The sequence below is a fragment of the Carassius gibelio genome, chromosome B17, assembly GCF_023724105.1.
Source record: "Carassius gibelio isolate Cgi1373 ecotype wild population from Czech Republic chromosome B17, carGib1.2-hapl.c, whole genome shotgun sequence".
Lineage (NCBI taxonomy): Eukaryota > Metazoa > Chordata > Actinopteri > Cypriniformes > Cyprinidae > Carassius > Carassius gibelio.
This window is the reverse complement of record NC_068412.1, coordinates 3,202,847-3,228,632: the sequence shown is the minus strand read 5'-3', so window position 1 is coordinate 3,228,632 and position 25,786 is coordinate 3,202,847. Positions and strand designations below refer to the sequence as shown.

General features: G+C 38.6%; 1 protein-coding gene across 3 annotated transcripts in view; it reads left to right on the top strand.

Annotated features, from left to right (window-relative positions):
- The window catches only part of cdin1 (CDAN1 interacting nuclease 1), a 100,247-nt gene extending 79,419 nt beyond the window's left edge, over positions 1 to 20,828 (top strand). For 2 of the 3 annotated variants that reach the window (XM_052579813.1, XM_052579812.1), the window contains exon 12: positions 20,623 to 20,828. In XM_052579813.1, the coding sequence (XP_052435773.1) occupies positions 20,623 to 20,764 (142 nt within the window). In that variant the 3' untranslated portion in view covers positions 20,765 to 20,828. Of the gene's footprint in view, positions 1 to 13,580; positions 13,666 to 20,622 lie in introns of those variants that run through there. The other variant, XM_052579815.1, reaches the window with a different exon arrangement.
- Positions 20,829 to 25,786: the final 4,958 nt, after the last annotated feature.

Here is a 25,786-nt window from a genome sequence, read left to right as displayed (position 1 = left end):
ATGATAGGTAAAAGCCGATAGCCTGAATGCACTGTAAGTCGCTCTGGATAAAAGTGTCTGCTAAATGCATTAATTTAATTTAATGTAACTGTATGTGAAATGCCAAGTCATTTCAACCGTTACTTGGATATTTCATCATATTGCTGTATGGTACATAGGTGATGTTATTTCAACAGCTCATTCATTCCCTCATTTATACAAGTATTATATTGTTGACTGCATTCATCAAGCTCTGTTACCAAAGTTAATGTAAGAAAATAATTTGTCTTTCATTTATATGAAATCCGTAATCTGTCATTTAAGCACTTTTTTCCATTCTGACTATCCAAACTATTGAGTGCTGAGGGTTTTTAATTAAAGTAAACTGTGTAGTATTCAAACAAATTAGCAATTAAAACTCTATTACGACTAAGTATTCTCAAATCCTGGGAAACGTTACATGAAATAAGTACTCAACTAAAATGTATTTGCATAGCGCTTTTAACAAAATGCATTTTTCAAAACCGTGATGTTTATAGTATCTTAATATATTATAGATGGATGATAAAATTATGATATTAAATGTTTTGCAACAAAATTAAAAATACAGTGAATAAAGATTTTTTGAATGTTCAGAAAAATCTGCATTTAATACAATTAGTTTCTGAAGCTTTTTTTTTTTCAGAAATTGACAGAGCTGAGATCACACTGTGCACACAGAAGCATTCAGGAGCTCAGAAACTTGTCTGTGACTTTTTCAAACCTGAATTGCTATATTAAATTTCTTAGCAACGAGGGGGGGTAAAATAGCTGGTTTTGAAGCAACTAAACTCCGCTTCTCTCTTTCTTTCTCTCTCTCTCTCAAAATGGCCATATTTGAGAAAAAGTCGAGTAGTTTGCGTGACTGGATATAGCTGTTGCCATTGACGAGTGCTGTTAGACCGTATGGTTTGCTGTAGCCGCGCGCGTCTGTAGAGTAGTGCAGGTTAATTCTCACACTTCTGTAGTACTTAAAGGACTGTGTAACTATGAGAAATGATGACCTAAAAATGTGCTTGGGTATGCAGTTATCCCTATTGCTCTAGGTCCTGCTATGTACATTGCTATGCTTGAGTGTACTGTATGTACATAGTTATTTATCATTTGGAAAAAATGTCCACTGACATAGTTTTTCTCCAAGAACTTCATTTTAAAGCCGGTCAAATAGAGTACTCGAAAAGAAGATGGGTGGAGCAGTCTTTAAGGGTATATACATCCAGAAGTAGAGGAGTTGGGATACTGATTAATAAGAGAATACCCTTTAAACTAGTGTCACAGTATTCAGATCCATTTGGTCTTATAATCAAATGTGAACTATTTTGGGGATTTTATATGCTTTTGAGCATTTACAGGCCTCCGGCTTCAAATATGAGCATTGTAAAAGATATTCAAACAAGACTTGATAGTTTACAGACAGGTCTGATAATTATTGGAGGAGACCTAAATAGCATCTTTAGTGTTTGTGACAGCACAGCGAAAACTAGGAAGATCAATGTTCCAAAACATTTACAGAAATGTATTTCTGTTAATGCTCTTCAAGATATATGGAGGACCCTACATCCAAACTCAAAAGATTACACTTATTATTCAGTTACTCAGAATAGTTATAGTAGTATTCTTTTTGTGTCTTAAGGGGGAAATTAATAAGTGTATATCATGTGAAATTGATAATATTATAATTTACGATCATGCTCCACGTACTTCGGTACCAAGTCGGTACTAAAAAAATGCAAATGCCATGGTACCAGGTTTCTTTAAGTACTGGTGGTACCGAGGACCCGCTCAACCCGGTTCTTGACACATACAGCGCTATGATTTCCATGAAGAAGAAAACACGGACGGGATCTTAAAATCCAGTCATGAAAATTAAACTTAGATTTTAATGTGCACAGTCACGGAATTTGTCAAAGTTAGCATAAATTAACCTGACGCTTGCAGTAATGATGACATAAATACATAAACAACATCACCAGAACTGTTCTGAGTCACTTCACAAGCATTTTACTGTTTCATTTGAGTAAAACCAGTGTCAAAATAAAAGTAGCCTGTTTAAATTTTAATAGAAAAAAAATAATGTTTAAATTTCATAAATTAAATTTGGGTGAAACTTCTTTACTGTATTTCATAATTATATTACTTGTAGAAAAACTTTAAACACAATTGTAAATAAGTATAAATAATGTCATTGGTTTTACTTTTTTATTGATAAAGTGTTTTTTCTTTTTCTTTTTTCTTTTTTCTTTTCTCTAAATAAGCATATTTTTGTGTTTTGCTTTGGTGCCGAAACTGGTACCGAGAACCGTGGATTTTCGCTGGTATCGGTACCGAATACTGAAATTATGGTACCGTGACAACACTAGTCAGTGCTATGATTCTGAAAGAAAACACCCTACAACATAGAATTTGGAGAATGAATAGGAAGTATTTAATGGATACAGAATTTGTTGCATATGTAAGAGAACATATTAATATATATTTTTTTAATTTAACTAATGTGCAAAAACTAATATAAATTAAGCTTATTTACTGTTGTTTTTGTTGTATCTTAGTAATGTGGACATTTAAATCCCGAGTGTAATCAATATAATGAGCCGATTCTCAAAAAGTTCAGGTTATAAAATTAACAGTGGCAAAACTGAAATTTTGACCTTTCGCCGAAAGCACATGAATCCAGAAGAATTTAAACAATTTAAAGTACAAAGCTTTCAAATTAAATATTTAGGTTGTTATATCAGTGCAAACAAAAAGCAATTGTATAAAAGTAATTTTTTTAACACTGAAAAATAATCTGAAACGTAATTTAAATAATCACAGTGAGCTCAAATTGAATCTAATTGGTAAAATAAATTTGGTAAAGAAGATGTGGCTTTCTAAGTTGATTTATTTGGTTAAATGTATCCCGTTGACACCACCAAAAACCTTTTTCAAGGAAATAAATTAATTTGGGCTGGAAAAACCCCAAGAATAAAAATAAATCTATTGTTTTGCTCCAAAGGGGAAGGGGGATTAAACCTTCCTAATATGGAACTGTATCAAATAACAGCACAGATGTTTTACATTGATCAAATTATTAATAATACTAATGAAGACCCTTGGCTGGTTATCGAAAATAATCAACTACAACCAAATCATTTATTATCTTGTTCTCCAAGAAGAATGTAATTTTGTTGTCAACAGTACATTAAATATGTGGGGAAAAACAAGCAGATTTTAAGATGGAGATCGGTACTCCAACACATTTAGATTTGGATCAATCCGTCTGTTAAAATTAAAGGTACTAAATGAATGTGGAAAACTTGGATGGATGGAAGTATCGCAGCATTATCAGACATTATTAGCTCAAATTATATATCGATATATTGAAAGATATATTACAATTCAGAGGTATTTAAATATATGCAGTTAAAAAACTGGGTCAAAGAGAATTGTGATATAGTGAATAAAGACCCTTTTGAAACAAAGTAAGGAAAAGAAAACATTTATGTGTGTTATGTATGATTATGTTAATAATGTTGTAATCTGCTAGGTAAAATATATAAAGGCTGGGACAGAGATATAATGGACTTCAATGCCAAAACAAAATAGGAGTGCTTAAATCTAACATATAAAGCCACAACCAATGAAAATCTAAGATTGATTCAATATAAATTAATGACTAGAATTTATTATAATAGGGATAAAATTGATAAGTTTGAGGCATCATGCTTAAATCTCACTCATTAATTTTGGTACTGTGAAAAAATAGAGAAAACCTGGTTTGATATTGAGAGCTGTCTCTCTAACATCTGTAAACAGAAATGTGTATTTACACCAGAAGCCGGCTTACTCCACAATATAACAAATATGAAATATCATATGGGATGGTAATTCATATTTTCCTCAGTCTATAAGAAGTTGTTGTTACTAGGGATGCACCGAAATGAAAATTCTTGGCCGAAACCGAAAACCGAAAAAAGAGAAAACCAAGGCCGAAAACCGAAACCGAAACACCGAAAAATAAATTATCCCAAATATTAGTACCATTGCATTTATTGCTATGACCGTGTACTAACTTTACTAAAATTAAGACATTGCAAGTGCATAAATTAATATTAAAGTTTCAAAGATAATTACAATTACATAACTTATTAAAAAAAAACATAAAAATACATAATTACAAATGATGTAAATATTTATTAAGCACATTGCAACAATGCACAGTATAAAATAAAATTCAAACTAAAAATGTATCCCACTCATGTGTATATTTAATAATAATGTACAGGCCTACTGGCCTGCAGAAAGGTTTTAAAATGAACAGTTCTCTCATAAAAACAAAGTGCATTTAGGTGAAGTGCATTTGAAATTTTTCTATGTAGGACTAGAAAGTGCATTACTTCTCCAGTTGGCAAGATTGTTATCACTTCTGGGGATGGGGACTTCAGACAGATAACCATCTAACTGTTGAGCAGTTGAGCTTGTCATCTGCCTGACATTTGAGAAATATTTGAGAGAGTGTATTTAAATAGGGCCAGGGCATAAATAAACATTTTTATCAAATTAAAGCAGAAATCTAGCAGAAAATCTAGCATAAATATGGCTACAATCTGATATTATGTATGTATATATGTTTGTGTGTGTGTATAAGAACAAAATAGCCAACGTATTATTATTATTTGAGGCACTTTCTTGCAGAATTCCACTGAACATATCAGACAACGATGGTGCATGCCACTCATCTGGTGCAGAGACCAGTCTTTTTTTCTGCGCTCTGATCTGTATCCTGCGCTTGGCGCTTCTCCGTCTCCACGCGAGTTCTCCGCATCCAGCGCGGCCTGGATCATTTCTCGTGCGCGCTGCCTTATTTCCGCATCCAAGTAATGGTCTTTATAACGCGGATCAAGCACATTCGCGATGAAGTGCAGAGGATCCGAAAAGATCTCAGTGAGACGTGTGCTAACAGACTCTATAAGACTGTACTTTTCTTTGTATTTACTTCGTGGTCCGTCTTAATCTCTTTGTTAGGAGACGCTTTAGTGCTGCGAATAAAGGAATACGAAGAGAGAGAATGTTCTCACTGGTGTTAAGTGAATGTCGCGTGGAGCTCGTGGTCTTTGCTATGCAGGTGCACGTGCAGGTCGCGGTTTCTGTTTGCGTCATCACAACATTTCGGCCGTGTTGTTTCGGTGATAAGAGTCTATCGGCCGAAAACCGAAAAGGCCATTTTCGGCCGAAAATTTTCGGTGGCCGAAATTTCGGTGCATCCCTAGTTGTTACAAAACTGGAAAAACACAGATACCCCAGAGTTTGATAAATTGGAAAACCTAATGAAATATTACCTAAACAGTGGACAAAAATAAATAAAAACAGTTTAACTCTGTGTGGAAACCAATATTTGACGCTCTGTGATTAGCCCAACGATAGTTATGCTTAACATAATTTATATTATATTTATTTTTGGTAAATCTAGTTGGGTTATTTGGTTAAATTATCCCCCCCCCCCTTTTTTTTTTTTTTAAAGTTTTTTTTATTTATTTATTTATTTTTCCTCTCAAAAGTTCGCTCAAATAGCACCGCCAGTGTAATGTGTGCGTGCGTGCGTGTGCGTGCGTGTGTGTGTATGTGTGTGTGTGTGTGTGTGTGTGTGTTTGTCTTGTCTACTGTCCTTTTGTCTTGTTAAAAAAGGGAAAAAGTAAGAAAGAGGAAGGAAAAAAGGGGAGGAGAGGGAGAGGGGATAGGAAGGACAGAATAAGAAAAGGAAAAGATAGCTGTATGTATAAAGTGAAGGGGAATGTACATTGTGATTTTTTTTTTCTTTCTCTCTCTCTCTTTTCCCCCTATTGCCTTGCCTCTCTGTTTGTTTGTTTGTTTGTTTTTGTTTTTTGTACTTGCATAATAAAATCAATAATAAAAAAAGTGTACTGTATGTATGCAGGTAAAATTGGATGTACTTATACAGTCAAACCAAAAACTATTCAGACACCAGATGTATTGTATTTTGATTTGTTTAAACCAGTGGGTGCAGGACACTGTAGTTCATAAATGTACTTTCTGTAACATATTATACCCAAAAAGTCTTCATACAATGGACTACCAGTAAAACTGATAAAAATTTGGGACCAAAATTATTCAGACCATGTTTTGCTTAAGTGTTTTATCTTGAATTGCTAATGCGATCTTTTACACCACAGACTGGACAAAGTGAAGCATTGGTAAATGGTTGAGCTACATTGGTTTTATCTAATTGTGTTCTTATATTTAACAGCTGACAGCTATTCAGCTGAATTCATTACATACCTTTCTATCAAAGTTATCTGACATTTATTATGATGAATTTGTTCTGACAGTTATATATTTTATTACCATTTTCTGAACTATAGTGAATAAACTGTGATGTAATGTGAGAATGGAGTACATTTTGGTTCGACTCTACATAACTATAGAAAGAGCTCTGTTATCATAGAGTCATGAACAGCATAAACTTGTGTAATGTTTAGTTTGACCTCTGAAACCTGATGAAGGTTTTCTGAAGATCCAGCACCTCCCTTCACGGATCATTAGTTGGGAAGAAGTGCGTCTGTAGCGGCTCTCTCTCGGTCTATCTCAGAGGAGGGTCTGGAGACGCCGGGGTCGGGCCAGACTGAGCTCGGGTTACACTGCACACTGCTGCTGATTACAGCGCGGCTCGCAGCTAATTGGAAACACATTAGTGTGGGGTTAAGAGCGGGATTAGACGCTTCTCGCCCCACAGCCGGCCCCATGCAGAATGGAGGCCATTGGAAGGGATTTGTTTTGATGCCCCCAGAGAGGACGGCTAATTATTCAGCGGGGCTGCTGGGAGTTCAGCGTAACAGGTTACAGGAGCTCATATCCCCTGATGATTCGCATCAGCAGCACAACTCTTACCCATAATGCAATGCCTTTTCATTATGATCTCATCTGGTAATGAAGAGCAGCCATTGTCCTGATGTGTTTCTTCTCATTTGTCCTGACTAATAGATCCTGCTGTTTTTAGCAGATGATTTATTTTCTGCATTCTGAAGTGCGTCTTGGTTTCATTATGGGCCATTTCATACGTCTTATCTGCGAAATGAAGTGCTGTAATGTTTTAATGAAATGGCAGGAGTTCTTAATGAAAGCTTTCACCCATTTATGTGATGGAAAGCACCACTGAGGTCAATGGAGAGCAGAGTGCTCCACTCCTGCCGAACCATGGGCCATTCGACACTCAATCTGAGGCGAGAGGTCAAAGGTCAGCCTCTTACATCGCGAGGCTCAGCGTCTCTCCAGTTTTTGCAATTTTGCAGTTTTATTCCTGCTCATCTCGGGTCTGTTCGTACTGAACAGCTTTGCTTTAACATCATACACCCGACAGGAGCTTTTGGATATCGGTGAGGACTTTACCAGCAGTTTTATCACCAATCTTCGACTCATCCCTGAGATCGCTAGAACACCCGAGGCTAAGCACTCTACCCGGCCGGGCGGAAGTGCTCGCAGGCAGCGTCGAGATCGTAAACAAAGGCGGGGGAAGCGCGGAGGTCTAAGAGCTAAGCTAAAGCTAACACCGCTCCGGCTCTCTTTACCCAGCATTTTCCTTGCTAATGTGTGGTCACTGGTGAACAAAATGGATGAGTTACGACTCCGCATCACCCACAGTAAGAAACTTCTGGACTGCAATGTCATGGTTTTCACAGAAACATGGCTACACAGCGACGTACCCAACAATGCCATTGAGCTAGCAGGACGCTACATGCTCCGGGCAGATAGAACGGCAGATGACTCCGGTAAGACAAGAGGTGGTGGATTGTACATTTATGTCAACAAAGCTTGGTGTACGAACACTGTCATTGTTGAGAGACACTGCTCAGCTAACCTAGAGTTTCTCATGGTTAAATGTAGACCTTTTTATCTGCCGCGGGAGTTCACTTCCACCATAATAACCGCAGTCTATATTCCACCGGATGCTAATGCCAAGCTTGCTTTGAACGAACTTCATGCAGCCATTAGTAAACAACAGACTGCTCACCCGGAGGCTGCTTTTATTGTCGCGGGTGATTTTAATCACTGCAAATTAAAAACAGTACTCCCCAAATTTCACCAGCATTTCCTGCCACACCAGAGGAGACAAAACTTTGGATCATGTTTATACAAACATCAATGGAGCTTACATTGCGAGCCCCCTCCCCCACCTCGGACAGTCTGATCACCTTTCTTTGTTTCTCACCCCTAAGTATTCACCCCTCATCAACCGTGTGAAGCCATCAGTGAGGACCATCAAAGTGTGGCCAACTGGAGCTGACTCTTTACTTCAAGACAGGTTTCAACACACTGACTGGAGTATGTTTGCTTCACAGGCTGCCTGTGGCTCTCACACGGACATTGATATCTACACCTCCTCTGTACTGGATCACATCAACTCCACCATTGACAGTGTAACAACAGAAAAACAGATAACAACATACCCTAATCAGAAGCCATGGATGAACAAGGAGGTGCGACTTCTGCTGAAAGCCCGCAACACCGCTTTCAGGTCAGACGACGCTCAGGCCTACAGTAAATCCAGGGCTAACCTGAAAAGGGGCATCAAAAAGGCGAAGTACTGCTACAAGTTGAAGGTAGAGGAACACTTTTCCAACTCTGACCCCCGACGCATGTGGCAGGGCATCCAGATCATCAGTGACTACAAGTCAAGCAACTCCACACCAACAGTCACGGACGTCTCCTTCCTTAACGAGCTAAATGACTTTTATGCTCGCTTCAACAGCGACAGCAAGGAGACGGCCACCAAAATCTCAGCCTCTTCAGACCACCAACCTCTCAAACTCACCTCCACAGATGTCCACACTGCACTGAGCCGGATCAACGCACGCAAGGCTGCTGGCCCGGATGGCATTCCTGGACGTGTGCTTAGGGCATGTGCAGAGCAGCTTGCAGGGGTCTTCACAGACATTTTCAACCTGTCCCTCACCCAAGCAACTGTGCCAACATGTTTTAAGTCCACATCCATTGTGCCAGTACCGAAACACTCCTCCCCAACGTGCCTGAATGACTATCGCCCCGTAGCACTCACACCCATCATTATGAAGTGCTTCGAGCGACTGGTCCTAGCACATCTCAAAGACTGCCTCCCACCCACACTGGACCCACACCAATTTGCCTACCGCAGAAATAGGAGCACAGAGGATGCAGTATGCACAGTGCTGCACTCTGCACTCACACACCTGGACCATAACAACACGTATGTTAGGATGTTGTTTGTTGACTTCAGTTCAGCATTTAACACCGTCATTCCCTCCAAGCTGACCACAAAACTTGGAGACCTGGTCATTAACAGCTCCCTCTGCAACTGGATTATGGACTTTCTGACCAACAGGCCTCAGCATGTTCGGTCAGGCCACAACCACTCCACCACCATCACACTTAACACTGGCATACCACAGGGCTGTGTGCTGAGCCCATTCCTCTGCTCCCTTTACACCCACGACTGCAAGCCTGTGCATGGATCCAACTCCATCATTAAGTTTGCAGACGACACCACGGTGATTGGCCTCATCAGTGACAACGATGAGACTGCCTACAGGGAAGAGGTACAGCACCTGGCCACATGGTGCACTGACAATAACCTGCTCCTTAACACCAATAAGACCAAGGAGCTCATTGTGGACTTCAGGAAGAAGAAAGGAAGCACGCATGACCCCATCCACATTAACGGGATGGTTGTTGAACGTGTCTCCAGCTTCAAGTTCCTGGGAACCACCATCTCGGAGGACCTGTCCTGGACTACAAACACCTCCAGCCTCGTCAAAAAGGCTCACCAGCGCCTTTTCTTCCTCAGGACACTGAAGAAGAACCAGCTGTCTTCAACCATCCTGGTGAACTTTTACCAGTGTGCGATCGAGAGCATCCTGACCAGTTGCATCACAGTCTGGTATGGGAACTGCTCAGTAGCTGACCGCAAGGCACTGCAGAGGGTGGTGAAAACTGCCCAGCGCATCACAGGGACACCACTTCCTGCTCTTGAGGACATCCAGAAGAAACGCTGTCTATGTCGAGCTCGCAGCATTCTCAAGGACTCCTCTCACCCTGACCACGAACTGTTTAACCTCCTCCCCTCCGGAAGGCGTTTCAGGAGCCTCCGGACAAGGACCACAAGATTCAGGAACAGCTTTTTCCCTAAAGCTGTCTCCTTGCTGAACTCTGCCCTCTGACACCCCTCAACACCCCCACACCACACACATAGACTCCTCCCCCTCTTCAACACTCTGATTTATTTATTTACTCACAACAAGCAAAAAGTAACTTGTTATTACTTGCACTACTGCCTGTTCATCCAGGAACAATGTATAATCCATTTGCACATTGAAATATTTTTTTTCTATGCACTTTACTGTCCATTGCAATACTGTAAATTATGTTCATAGTTCTGCCTATAGTGTACATACACTTTTACATAGCCCATCTGTATAGTATGTTCATAGTACACCTATCTGTATATCGTGCTTATAGTATTTAATATCTGTAAATTATGTCCATAATACTTACCTGTATAGTTATTGTACATATTATAGACCTTTATTCTGTACTTACTGCTTATTGCACTTCTGGTTAGATGCTAACTGCATTTCGTTGCCTTGTACCTACATGTGCAGTGACAATAAAGTTGAATCTAATCTAATCTAATCTAATATAACGTTACTTTTTCTAATAAGTAACACCAGTTACTTTACCCATTTGTTGAGGCGATCTCTCCTCTGTCCCTATGTTGAGAAAAACTTTAGTTCTTGTATAAAAGTGCACATGCATGAATTCATCTCACTTACGAAGAAAACCGATGCAGTATTCCTCAACTCGGAAAATGACGCAGTCTGCAGGAGTTTTGTTAAATAATGCAAATATCCTTTATGTATTTAATCCCATTTTATTAATAATGTCTTGGCTCCTGACCTTTTGATGAGCCAATTCAACCATATTAATAAGCAAAAATTACTCAAGATAATCGAACATTTTGTTCTTTTTTATTGTTGAAGAGTATTGAACTTTCTTTTCCTGCGCTTTACTGTACAGACATGAATTCACATTTCCTTCAGCCTGAGACGTATTTATTTCACTTCTGTTGTGGAAGGGCTTTTACTTTTGCCAAAAATATAACTTTTTATAATAAAAACAAGCAAGCAAGCCCTGCCCACATTTAAAAGGAAAAGCAACATATAACGCATTACTTTACATAACAAGTAACTAAGTAACGGAATTAGATCCTTTTTTAGGGAGTAACACAATATTGTAACGCATTACTTTTAAAAGCAGCTTTTCCTAAAGCGGTCCATGAGCATAGATGAGCAGAAACATCTTGGTGGTGGCATCCTTTCAAGTTTGGTACATGTTTGGAATAATATATATATATTTTTTTTTTCTCTCCTGCTCACCAAAGATGTATTTAATCAAAAATACAGTAATATTATAAGATATTATTAAAATTCAAAACAGTTGTTTTCTGTGTGAATCTGTGTTAAAGTGTAATGTATTTCTGTGATGTACAGCTGTATTTTCAGCATCATTCCTCCAGTCTTCAGTGTCATATGATCTTCAGAAATCAGAATAATATGATCATTTACTGCTCAACAAACATTTCTGATTATTATCAATGTTGAACACAGTTGTGCTGCACAATATTTCTGTGGAAACTATGATACGTTTCTCTTTTAAAAGTAAAAAAAAAGAAAGCAAGAACTACTATTTTTTGTTTTTGTTTTTTCCAGAAAGGTTGAATTACATTGATTTATAATATTACAAGCGTTTGATTTGGGCTGAAGGTCCTCCTGCCCTCTTGTTCTCATCTTGCTCTCGTCACCTTCCCAGCTCTCCACGCTGTCATTGTGGAGGAAATGATGTGGCTAAATCTGGAAGTGCCATCTCCACAGTCATTATCACAGACGGGTCAGGCGTTTATTGGGTCTCACCTCACCGATAGCCTGGCGATCATTAATCCATAAGCAGCAGATAATGGGCACTGAACAGATTTATGCAATTACAGCCACACGCGGATAGAGCGGCTGTCTTTAGCCTCATGCATTAATGAGCTTATCAATATGTGTCGCGGTTCAGGGTTCGAGTGGCCGTTAGCTGCCCCTGATGGGACTAAATGAGTCGTGAGCTGTTCAGACCCAGAGCGTCTCTGAGGCGTTTAGATAGAACGCTTTAATCCTGCTTTAATCTCTGCTGGCATATCGACAGAAGGGACATTTCACTTCCTCTGCATCGTGTCCGGATTGAAACCTCGTCAGAAGCGGGAAAAGAGAAGGTGTAGAGTTAAACCTAAAGGAAGATTGCTTGCTCTTTATGGCCGTCTGGTCCAGCTTAATGGACCTCTTTCACATTTCCGGGTTTCTCCGCAGCGGAAGTCGTCATTTGCTGCAAAGGTCATATAATACAAAGAATAGTGTTAGAAATATACAAATATGAAAAACAGTAGAAATATGAAAACTTTCCAGGATTTAGGATGCTGATGATGCTGGAAAGGGTTCATCACAGCGAGTGTGTTTTGTTTTTGCTGGCCAGAGGGCTCTTCGCGTGCAGAAGGAAGTCTCTCCAGCATCATCACAGTGTCCCAGGGATGTCAGGAGGTTCACCTTGTGATATTTATGGAGTAGGACACAGCGTTTATTTATCGTCCGTTCGAGGCCGCTTCTCATGCTGTCTTTAAACATCCTGTTTGTGTGAAGGCTTTTTATTATCATGACCATGCTCCTGCATGCGGGCCCCGGGGCCGGTCCAGTAAAATATGTGAGACGCAGGTTGTGTGCTGCTATCACCTCGCTCACAGCCTTGAGTCGCTCGAGCCCTATAAATAAACTGCAATTAATCACCAGCCGAGAGGAAGCCTTGACCGAAGCGCTGACGCCACCATCCTCTGTATGAGGACTGAATCCTTTCTCTGTGTTGAGTTGACATGGTCGTCTTACAGAAGCATAAAAGACGTCCAGTCAGCGCACCATCTCTTCACCAAGCCTGTTTCAGTAAGACGAACCTGCATTCTGTCTTTGCTGCCTTGATTTTTTTCAGTTAACTGTTCAGTCTGTTTTCATCTCGCTTGTGAATTTTGGTAGAGGGTGCAGACTTTTTTCAAGTATTTAACATCTGCATGATCTCTTTCCCTGCCAAACACAGAATATTTCATGTTTCCACTGTTATACACTAGGGGGTGCTATTAGATGGATGAGTCTAGAATCACTTGATCAAAAACACAGACCTGGAAAATCCCGAAACAATGATCTTGTATGTAAGCATTAGTGGTCTGATTAAAAAATGTCAAATAAACATACTTTAGATGACAGAATTTTTCACAATATATATAATTATTTAATACAAATATGATTAAAAAGAAAGTAAACACTGTAATCAACAGGGCACTCGGTATTCTGGAAAGTTTGTGTGCATTGGGAATCATATTTTTCAAATAAAGCCAGGGTAACCCTCATTTTACACACAGCACACAGAGAAAATGACATGAATATGACAGTGGACAAATGCATAAAGCTCAGCATAATTTGAAATCATGAGTTTAACGTTTAAATCATTCAATTCAGACGGACTGATGTCACACAGAGAATCATGCTGATACACACTTCACAAGATCTCACAGCTGGATTTGACTAAGTTTGCAAGGTTTGTGAAATTAAATGTTCATTAGTCATTCAAAGATTTGTTTAAGGGTGCCATAGAATGCATTGATGCATTGTTCTTCTCTGATGTGTGTGTATGTGAAGTTTTATCTGAAAATATCTCACAGGTATTTTTTTATAGCGTCTTGAAATTGCCACTTTCAGAGTATGAGCTATAACAATGTTTATTTGTATGTCCCCTTTAAATAAGAATGAGCTGCTTCTCCTGCCTCCCTTTCAGTGTTGTCAAGTCTGCTGTTTTCCCACACAATTGGCCAGTACTTTAACACTTTTCATGTTCACGGGAGGGTTTTGTTGTGAAAACCTGGCAACCCTCCCTTCTCAGAGTGCAAGCTTGCTCGTGGGCAGACCGGTGTTACGGTTTAACTGGTGGTGACCATGTTACTGACCTCACACATTGCTTCCAAATGCAGTTTTTAAGTTCCACATTCCTATTCATGATCATTGTGGTAGTTCATGAAGGCAGCATTAGGGAAAACAGGCAGAGACAATGGTAGCTTTAGCAACGTTAGCAAAACAGAGAGTCAAGATGCTCTTTTGGAAAACAAAATATTGGGCGTGATGCTTACTTAGTCTGGAGTTTGCACACAAAGCGTTGGTATCAATCCCTCTTTCAGAAGCAATCTTTGCACAACTCCAGCACTGAACTGACCCTTGTTTGTGAGGAAGTCCAGTGTAAAATGTTAGCTCAAAGTATAGGACATTTCAGTTTTTTTTTTTTTTTGTTTTTTTTTTGGCACATTTTCTTTGAAAATGAAAGATAAAGTTCACAACCATGTCCTCAGCGGTCTATGGAGACGACTGTGTTCATTGTTGCATCCCAACACACGACACTTTTAATGCCTCTTTGGTGCTGACATTGTACCTCCAGCATCTACAGCAGGAGAACAGTAATGATGGACCGCTGCTTCACACTCAGGGCTGTCTGTATGCTAATAGTGCAGAGAGCGTCACAAATGGGTGGACTTTCACCGACTACAGTATGTTGTCATAGAACTGAGTAATCTGGAGCTGCTAGTGAGAAGAGACAGTTTAGGAATTATTGGGATTATAAAACAATGAGTGTGTGGACTTTTTACATTATAGGCTGGTAGTTTTCAAACACTGCGGACACACAACTGTGTTCAAACAACTTATAAAAGTGAGTTTGGCATTTTATGACACCCTTAAATTATATAAATTCCTATTTGCTTTCATGCTGATGGCAAACATGAAAGTATTATAATGTTTGATGAAAGCAGTCGTTATTATACTTTCTGCATACATTACATCCTTTTGTTTAACTAATTCTATCTGATTATTAGACAAACTTCTAACTGTATTAGACAGAACTGTTAATGATTACAGTAAACGAGAGAGAGTGTGAGCATTGTGCAGTGCCGTCAAAATAAAAGTCCCACTTCGAACACATCGGGCAATCAGAAACCCTTATCAGCCAATGCCGATATTTAGAAAAAATGTCAAATATCGGCCGATATATTGGCTTTGCTGATATATTGGTCGACCACTGATATACATATGAAAAATAATGCGATCATCAAAACTAGCCTATATGTTAGCAAGTGAAATGTGGATCCAGAAAGTGTTAAAGGCCTGTGAAGCTTTAGGAGAACTGATGGAAGCCATCTACTGCATCTTTGCTTTGATAATATTCCTGAATATGATCCAGATTTAGTATTTGATAAAAATACGATTTTCTCATATTTTTTTTATTTATTTATTTATTTTATTTATTTTTTTATGAAATCTACCTACATTTAAGTGTTGATTAAAAAAATGCTTGAAGCTAGAAAAAAAAAAAAAAAAAAAACTTTTGAGGCAAGAGTAGAGTAGTTTCTGCTGTATGTACAGTATGTCAGTCCTTGACTATGGAGACATTTTGTATCAATCAGCATCTTCTACACTTTTAAGTTCTTCAGACACTTTGTACCATGATGCGCTTAGGTTTATATTAAATTGTAATGTTAGCACCGATCATTGTGATTTGTGTAACGGAGTTGGTTGGGTGTCATGATCAACAAGCAGACATAATCACTGGTACCTGTTCATTTATAAACCCATCTGGGGTTTCCTCCTCCATATCTCTGCTCTCTCACTGAACCTGTTTTGCTCTCTGCGCTGACAGAGTTTGTACACTCTTCTGGTTCCATCTGTACGGACTGAACTTAGAAAACACTGTTTGCGGCGCCCAATGACTCGAACTCTTTACAACGCAAGCTGAAGTTGCGGTCTTTAGTGTCAATGAGCACTTTAAGACTCTTGATCGATGAGCTGTTAAAGGAAGATGACACCGCGGAGGGCTGTAATTAGTTATTCAATTACTCTGTGATTATGTGTGTGCATTGATGGGGAGGAGACCACTCACTCTCTCAGCACTTCCTTTCAGCTTTTTGTTCTTAAGTGCTGCGCTCTCATTAAAATGCCTTTTTAACCAGCATGGCACCTGCTTTAAAATCAAACGCGGGGCGCTCGTTAAGGCTAATGGCAGCGTGTCTGCCAGCGACGCTCTCAGCGGCATCCCACTCTCTCCTCCGCCAAAGCCAACGCGCTCCAAATTAGCTACATTTCACAAACAATTTCACCGACTCGTTACGCAGTTAGATGTTTATTGGAAGATCGTTGACTTCCCCCGAGCGATACTTGTGCCAGATTTTGGTGGTGAAGCGGTGGCCCACATAATAGACCTCAATTATAATTGGAGCCCCGTGTCCGTTTATGCCTTTATTTAAGGAACCTTTGCATTGAAGTACAGCGGCCTGTGTGTTTCTGCCTTCAGAGCGGAGGCTGTTCGGACACAACCGCATCTATTTAACCCCAGACCCTTCGCCGCCGGTGTGCTCTGTTATTAGAGAGCTGGTTCTCTTGTGTTGGGCTTGTTTTGCAGGCATGACCTCATGATATCAGATGTGCTGATGAAGTCAACCGCTTGTGTTCCCTTCCTTGTTTTCTCCTCCAAACCCAGCAGTCAGTAGAAGAGAAGTCATCCTGTCCCGACCCATCTGATGTTAGTTATGATAACCAGTAGAGTCGGGTGACTTCAGTTTAATCTTACTGATTTCCTTCAAATACTGTTCAAATAAATCAGACCGTTCTTGTTGATCCTGGAAAAACATTCCAATCAACCAATCAGAATTGAGAAAATATCTGCTTTAGGCTTACAGCCAGAGTGAGGTGCTTCTACGCTCTTGTTAATCAGATATCATTACACTGATTTTGGGAATACATTATGGTTAGGGTAAGGTTTAGGGGTAGGGATTGGGGAAAGTCTATATTTTTGGACAATAATGTTGATGCAGGATCATCAGAAGAGTCTTATTTGGTAAAATCATGGCGACCCTATTACCACTAGTGCTCATGCCTTGACTAGATCCGTGTTCATTCCTGGAGGCAGAGAAACATGATTCTGGATGACTGTCCAGGAATAGTGCTGGGAAACACTGGAATAGATAATTAAAACTGATATATTGCCTCGGGTTTTTATTCCCTTTTCAAAATATTCCTGTTTACAGTCACCAGGTTACAGCAGAATTGATATTAAAGAATTAAATATTTTATTCTGTTTGAATAATGACTAATTGGAAAACATTTTAATTTACTTTGGAATAAAGCTAAACCTGCAGGAAAAAGTTGAGAGAGAGAGAGAGAGAGAGAGAGAATGGCCAAAATATTGAGTAAATCCAAGGCCATGATAATAAGAGTGTAATAAGTGTAATAAATAAGAGTACTTAAATTTGAAATAAAGGTTTGATATACTGTGAACTGGCACACAGTGACTCTGGTCTCGAGGTGATTCTTCACTGATGGTTGGATTCATGTAGTTCATCACACTATGATGTTTCACAGTGTCCGGGACTTTTCAACAACATTTGAATATTTATATTTTCTTGCTCCTTTCTGATCTTGTTTTAGTTTTAGTTAGTTTAGTACTGTTGTCCAGAATACTAGTGCTGTTTCTGTCCAGGGTCAGTGTGGAGAAACACAGTAAGACCGCTCCAGGAGTGAATGTGTGTAATGTGCACAACGGTGGTCCGTCTCTGAACGCTGAAAGAGCAGCGGAGCTCCGGACGTGGTCTCACTGGGTTACAGTATGTGATCCGTCAGCCTTGAGATCTCAGAGCCTCAACAGATCACCTCTGTGATAACTCAGATGTGTGTCAGTCAGCTTCTCTCTCTGTCCAGATCTCATCCCAGCATCCATGCTCCTCACATCTCGTCTCGTCTTACAGCATCTGAATGTTTACACTGTGCCTCCACAACATTTCCATGAACCGGATGGGATTCTGGAAGTGAAGGGAACGTCTGGAAGAACTGCTAGTTTTGTGTGCAGGACTGTGATGAAGAGCATCTGATCAGTCTGACACAGTTTCCAGTTCCTGTGCTGAAGCTGACTGTGATGGGCTGCTGTAGATCTGTAGGATCCAAATCCAGGTTTACATACAAAGAATTTAACCTGTGCACAAAATTGGAATATTGCATGAAACATAACGAGTCGACGAGAACAAAATCATCATCTTCCTAATAAACCGGCGCTTTATGTGAGACCCTGGAGCACAAACCAGTCATAAAGGCCTTTTTATTTGAGATTTCTACATCATCTGAAGCTGAATAAATCATCTCTCCATTGATTTGTGGTTTGTTCGGAGGACAGTATTTGTTTGAGGGAGCAAAAAAATCTAAATATTGAGAAAATCATCTTTAAAGTTGTTCAAACTGAAGTTCTTAGCAATGCATATTACTAATCAAACATTAAGTTTTGATATATTTACAGTAGGGATGCACGATATTGGATTTTGGCCGATATTCGATATGCCGATATTTTCTAAATAATTTTGGCCGATGCCGATATCGATATATATACAAATATATACTGATATATTTACAAATATATACTGATATATTTAAACTTTAATTTTACTGAAGAGAAATCCATGTATCTCTTCTGTACTGATTCTACCATAAATTTATTATTTTACAAATGTAGACAGACATTTACATCTGAAAAACAGGTCAATTATTTCACTTGGAGAATATCGGTTTGGCTCATCGGCAGAAATATTCATATCGGCCGATACCGATAATGGTCATTTTAAGCTTTTATCGGCCGATACCGATGTTGTGCCGATATTATCGTGCATCTCTAATTTACAGTAGGACATTTACAAAATATCTTCAAGGAACATGATCTTTACTTAATATCCTAATGATTTGTGGCATAAAAGAGAAATGAATAATTTTGACTCATACAATGTATTGTTGTCTATTGCTGCAAATACACCTGTGCTACTGATGACTCCAGGGTCATATATCACTAAGAGAAGTAGTAGAAGCCACTGAATATAATAACTCTCATATATTTGTGGTAAATGACTTGCGGCTGAGCGAGCAGACGAAACACAACAACGCTGTCACTGCTTTCGTGAGGTGAGACAGTAACACACAAACACTGGTGACAGACTGTGCTCGGAGATTTCAGAACGACCAGCGCCCGTTTCACTAAAGAGGTTCAACCAACTCGGAGTTTAAACTTGAACTCTGACATGACTTACCCTGAGATGGGAAACTGTGAGTGTTCGGTTACAGAACAGCTGAACTCTAAATTGACTGACTCTGAGTTAAGCGCGTGCACCACAACTATAAAAATACATTATCAGTGGAGCGGCCATATTGCAATTCACCATGGCAACAGCTCCCGCCAAAAAGCAGTCTGCATACTTCAGACTCGATACAAATATAATTCGTATCAGTGTTATAATATCACAGGTGAAAACTGGCAGAACGTTAGATTAATGAACTAACAGCTAATCATTTTATGGTATCTCATGGGCAGAAAATATATAAAATAATAATATTAATAACAATATTTTAAGTGCCTTATTATATATTATATATATGTTATTTTACAAATGATCTGCCAATAGAGTAAGAAGAATACGGCAGTGGCTCTTTACACTAAGTGGAATTAACATACTTTTTTAGCGATAGATACTATTTACAGTAGGCTAAGTGCCAGTAGCTCTAGATGCTATTTACAGAAAACATGAACAGTGAAAATCGTGATATATTCTATTTAACATGTAAAAGTAGCAGTTCTTTGCAACAGGCTACGTGTAAATAATTAGATGCTAGTTATACTTTATACTGGCAGATACATTTGCACCTCAGTATTGTTATACATTAACAGGATGCAATAATAACATTGTAAATGATTATATTACAATTATAAATAGTTACATCATTATTGAACACTCGTTAGGCTCTTTACTTCCACTTTTAGAACATTTTGTTCATTTTTATTGAAAATAAATTCTAATGTGACGTGATGGGAAAAGTGAGAAGAACGAGCTCTGCAGAAGCCGGACTCGAACCCAATCAATTGCGTTAAAATCTAGTTTCCGTGCCCAAAACATTACAGCCTACACCACTGAAGCTGTTATTCACATGTGTCGTATTTAACCTTGTGTCGAGGGAGGGCGGAGCTACAGGAGATGTGCACTACTCAGAATAATCTTGTTTCCATTTGCATTAAGATTATTTTTATTACCACACTGGCATATAATTTGACCCAAGTAAAATGCACTTAATTTAGATCCCACCAGGAAACAAGACTAAGTATCTTATATCATTTTCTTATATAGTAAATCAATCTTTATTTTTATTCTTTATATTTGTAGTTGGGGGGAAAAAAAGAGAGAAAAAAAAAAAAATTAAAATATCTGATTAGTGAATAAAAAAAAAAGTCTTTGATTCTCAAAGAAATGCATTTGTATGTTGAGATATATACAGGAAAACAATAAAACCAACTTTCTTTATCTTCAGTGTAGCACTGACCTAATGTTAAGATGTCAGCGGTTTCTACATGAAACCCCCAGCTTCTCTTCACTGCTGACCACAGGACTGACACTGCTGATGTGAACTGTTCTTCAGGACTCTCTCTGTCCGTCCACAGGTTCGGGCCGGGGCTGGTCATCTACTGGTACGGGTTCGTGTCTGAGCTGGACTGTCAGAGGGAGCGAGGGATCCTGCTGAGAGACGGCTTCCCCTCGGACATCGTGAGCCTGTGTCAGGGGCCGGTGCGGAGCCGCGTCTGAGACAGCGCCTGGGATCGTTTGTGTTCAGTAATAAAGTCTAATAAAGCAGTGAGATCTTCATGTGTTCTGTCTCCGTGTTTCTTCTGGAGCTCTCCTCTTCCTCTTCCTCTCTGAGCCGAGCAGACATCTCAACAGCTCCTGTCTGTGGCGCCTGACGTATGAAACACAGACAGAAAACAATGAAACCGAACAGTTCATTCAGCCAAAAGAATGTTTTATGTTTTGCATCATATTTGATCCATCAGGCTTTTATGGCTGATAGAGTGAGAACATGCTCAGTGTTAAATAGCAACAATATGCAATTAAGTATAAAGAAAGATGAAGGAAAGAGGAAAATTCTGCTGCTCGTAGTGTAAATCAATGAGATGAAATCAGTGATCTCTCTCTATCTGCAGTAATGTGTGTCAGTAAGATGAGATGTAGATGATCCGCACATATAACACAGTGATGGAGAGCTGAAGAAATCAAGGCTCCTCAGAAGATGTGAGATGTTCTGGAGGCTTGTGAAGATCATTCCTCCGCTGAGGAACAGTGAAAGTAAAGCTTCTGGAAACAAACGCTCCTCAAAAGATCCTGAGGATCAGATTTGAGACTCTAAAACATGATTGATGGAGAATCAAGTAAAGCTGAGCTGCTTCAGTCCAGTAAGAGTTCATCTGGAGATATTACTGACCTTATTCTGACCTTTACTTGATCACAATCAGACAAGATCTGAGTCGAGCTGAAGCTGGAGGCTTCTACAGTTACACTAGAAGAGATTTGGGTGGTAAAGAGGCGAGTCCGTTCCTCCGGAGAGCTTCATGAAGCGCTGTGAGCGGCCTGATGTTTCCAGCTGCTCATCCTTCATGTTTGATATCTCATGTCACAAGCTCTCATGAATGTGTCTCAATAAACAGAATTAGAGGAGTACTTCACCCAAAAAGTGAAATGAAATTTTCATGAAGATGAAAATCCGGACAGAAAAGATGTTTTTAATGAAAGCTATAAGATGTTTGGTTCTCCGTTCAGAGTCCATAACTAAGACTTAAAAAAGCGCTAAAGTCAGTACTTTTATTCATCAAGGATGCATTAAATGGATAACATTAACAGTAAAGACATCTCTGTTACAGAATATTTCTATTATAAATTAATGCTGTTGTTTTGAACTTTCTCAGCTGTTTTCAATTACAGTAGAAGATCACATTTTACTGTATTTTTAATCAAATAAATGCAGTTTTGGTGAGCAGACAAGACTTTTTGTGTTTCATGCATTGAGCAAATATATGTCCCTGGAGCACAAGAGCAGTCATAACTCTGGGGTATATTTGTAGCTATAGACAGCAATACATTTAAATATAAAACATACATAACTTTAACAATTGTTTCTTCATGCCAAAAATCATTAGGATGTTAAGTAAAGATCATGTTCATGAAGATATTTAGTAATTCTCCTACTGTAAATATCAAAACTTAATTTTTGATTAGTAATAAGCATTGCTAAGAACTTCATCTGAACAAATTTAAAGATTTAATTTTTTTGCTCCCTCAGATTCTAGATTTACAAATAGTTTTATCTCAGACGAATATTGTCCTCCTCACAAACCACATATCAATGATTTATTCAGCTTATTTATTCATGATGTATTTCAAGTTTCAGAATTTTTACATGTAATTTCCAAAACGGGATGTTTTTATACGCAGGGTCACGTGTGTCTGAGGGGGAGTAGAGCTGATCTTCAGTCCTTGAGTGCAGCAGATCTCATACTCGGTGGTGAAGTGTTGGTGTCTGAGAGCGCCTGGGGTTTGGATCCACAGCTGGTTCTGCTCAGTCATGAACACATCCATCTCTCAGCAGAGCAGCAGGTGTGTGATGACGCGCTGCTTCTCTCTCACACACATTCCCTGAGATCTCCATCAGTGGTCAAACACACACTACACACATCAGTCATGCCTAAATCAGATAGATCAAACATAATGGGAATGATTTATTTTCATGACACTTTGGGACTGAAATGTTGTGTAGTCATGGATAGATTATGACTGCTTTAGGTTAACTATACCTTTTTTATGGCCCATACATTCTAGAAAATGCTATTCTCTATTTAATAACTGAGAAAAACTTGAATCGCATGGTTAATGTTGACGAGTAAAAAAAGTGTTAATTTGATCAGAAATACAGTAAAAGACTGAGCTCTTATTAGAGTGTAAGAGGTCTGTTATCTGTGTGGATGTGTGTTGGACGCTGATGTATGTGTGTGTGCTGTGTGAAGTGAAGGATCTGCCGTGTTCAGTCACACTCCTGGAGAACCAGATCCAGTGACACACACACAGATTCATTCAGCTCAAGTTATCAGATGGGTGTGTGTGTGTGTGTGTGTAAACGGCTCCTGACAGCGGCTCCAGCTCTCAGCACTGATGACTGGGGCACACACACACACACACACACACTGCTCTGTAAATGAGGACGTATCATTGACTTGTGTTTTTATAGTTAAAAATAATACACATAATCTTCAAACATCCATCTGAAGGAAAGAATGTCTGTAATTTATTTTATTATTATTTTTAAGAAACATCTCGGTGAAAGTGAGGTTTTATCACTTCTTGGAGTTGAATTGTGGCCCAAAACGGGAAATAAATAAACACACACTGAGCTTTATTGTATTCAGTCATACACTATATATATAGATATGTGTGTGTGTTATTGCAGAAAATACCACGTTGTCTAAAATTTTATTATTATCACTATATTTTTATGCACGTGCAAGTTATATATTTCATTAAACGGCTGCAAATAAATCTTAAATCTGCAATTAATTCTTAAAAAGAAGATTTTTTTATTTTGTTTGATATTTTTATTTTTTCATAATTCTCCGATGTTGACATTTGCAGATAAAGGTTTTGGAGGAAACCAAGGACACACTGACATTAATACATTTCAGTTCATTCACACGCGCCACAATTAATGACATTTACTGCGAGATAAATGATAAATAATGTCTCAAAAATAGCACAGTATCATCATTCTGTTTCGATGCTTACAATCTTTAACGCTGGGAGTTTATATATAAATAGATAGATATGTTCAGGCTCATGTCTTTAGCCGCCCTTCATCATCTTCATCATCTGTTCATTCAGACTGAATCAGAAGAAGTTTTCAGAAACACAACGGCTCGCGCGCGGTTGTTATCATCTCAGAGATCGATTATAATCATACAGAGAAATATTTGTTCCTTCTGTCACTGATAGTTTCACCCGGAAGGGGTCGCCCGGGGCTCGTGCTCTCACCCGACATCTGTCCCGCGCACAGCTCGCTCTGGACTGCTTTTAACTCTTTATTTGCTTTCAGTAAAATTTGTATACATATGAATTGTTATTATTATTATTATTATTATTATTATTATTATTATTATTATTATTATTTATTTTAATTTTATTTTTGCTTATATGTGACCTCTAAAAAATAACTTTGTTTCAGGGTTTAATATTTTTGCTCCTTCATCTTTAAAAACCCATCAGGTTATTTAATTTCACACTGATGAAAATCCCGCAGACATCTACTGCAAGTTTGTGTTTCTGCTAGTTATTATTATTAGTACTATGCTGCTATATACAAATAATAATAATAATAATGAATAAACGGGATTACCCAGAGATTTAATGAGAAATATAGCGTGCTGTGCTTCTGCTGTTTGTGATCTCTGATCAGCATTAATGACCAAATTACCTGAGAGAAAATAAATAAACCCATTTCAAATAAAACCTTTTTTCAATAATTATACATATAATAATAGTTATAGTAATGAAAGATAAAATAAGGAAATAGAGCCGCAATAGACTACAAAATAATAATTATAACTAGGCTATATAATAATAGTTACACTGAGGAAAAAAAGATAGCCTACTAGTTTAAGTAGTTGCAATCAATTTATTTTAGCTACATGTAACTAAACAAATTTAGTAGACTAACGTTCAGCAACCTTTTGCTAAAATAAATAATTGCAAACGCTTAGGCCTACTTAAAGAAATAGTTAAATGAATCATTTGTTTCGTTAATTATTTAGTTTCAAATTCATTGAATCTTTTGTGTTTTACTCACATAAAATAGCTTGTATTATTTCGAGAAATGATGTTTGTCTGATAAAGTACGTGCACGCGATGTGAACGCGCTCATCGTGTAGTTCGTGTGTTTTGTCGCAGTTTATTGTGTTTTAAAATCGTCGTCATCATCAGTGTGAAATGAAATACGAAAAAACCTACTACCGCGTGAGCTGCTGAGATCCACTGAGGAAGATCTGTTGTTCTCTGTTCACTGTTTCTAAATGAAGAACAGAAGAAACAGAGAGAAAGACAGAGAGAGCGTCGGTATTATTCCTCTGCATGTGCTTTATTGATCAGTGACTGTGAGCTAATGTCATTATCCTCATCAATAGAGAATCACTGTGATGCTGACAGTGATTAATGATCAGGGGCCTCTGCGCGTGACCCCGGGGCCCACGAGCGCTCGCGCGCGCACACACACACACACACACACACAGCAGATGCCGCTTCAGCTGGAACACGTTCTCTTCTTTATATGTGATAAATGTAGAAAACGAGAGGCACTTTCCTGAGACACGATCGGGTGTCTGCTGAAGACCTGCTCATTTTCTCCTGTTTATTGTGAACATTTCGTCCTCTTCTGTGTGTTAATATATCCCTGTGACTCTGACATGAGGAGGAGGAGGAGGAGGATGAAGGCCAGATCATCCATCATTCCTGTCACAGACTCAATTCAGTCCACCTCCTGTCGCCTATTAATATTAAAATCAGCCGCCCTTCCTTACACTTCTTTCTTTCTGTTTCCTTCTGTCTTTATTTCGGATCAGATTCTAGAATTTCAATTTAATGAAATGAATTACTTGCCCATCTATTTTCTTGAATAAATAATCCTTAAAATTGTTACTTTGTGATTCTTTGTTAATAATTGCACTTAAATAAATAGGCTTAATCTAAATGAAATCATTTAAATGTCTATAATAACTTGCACCACGCTAATAAAAA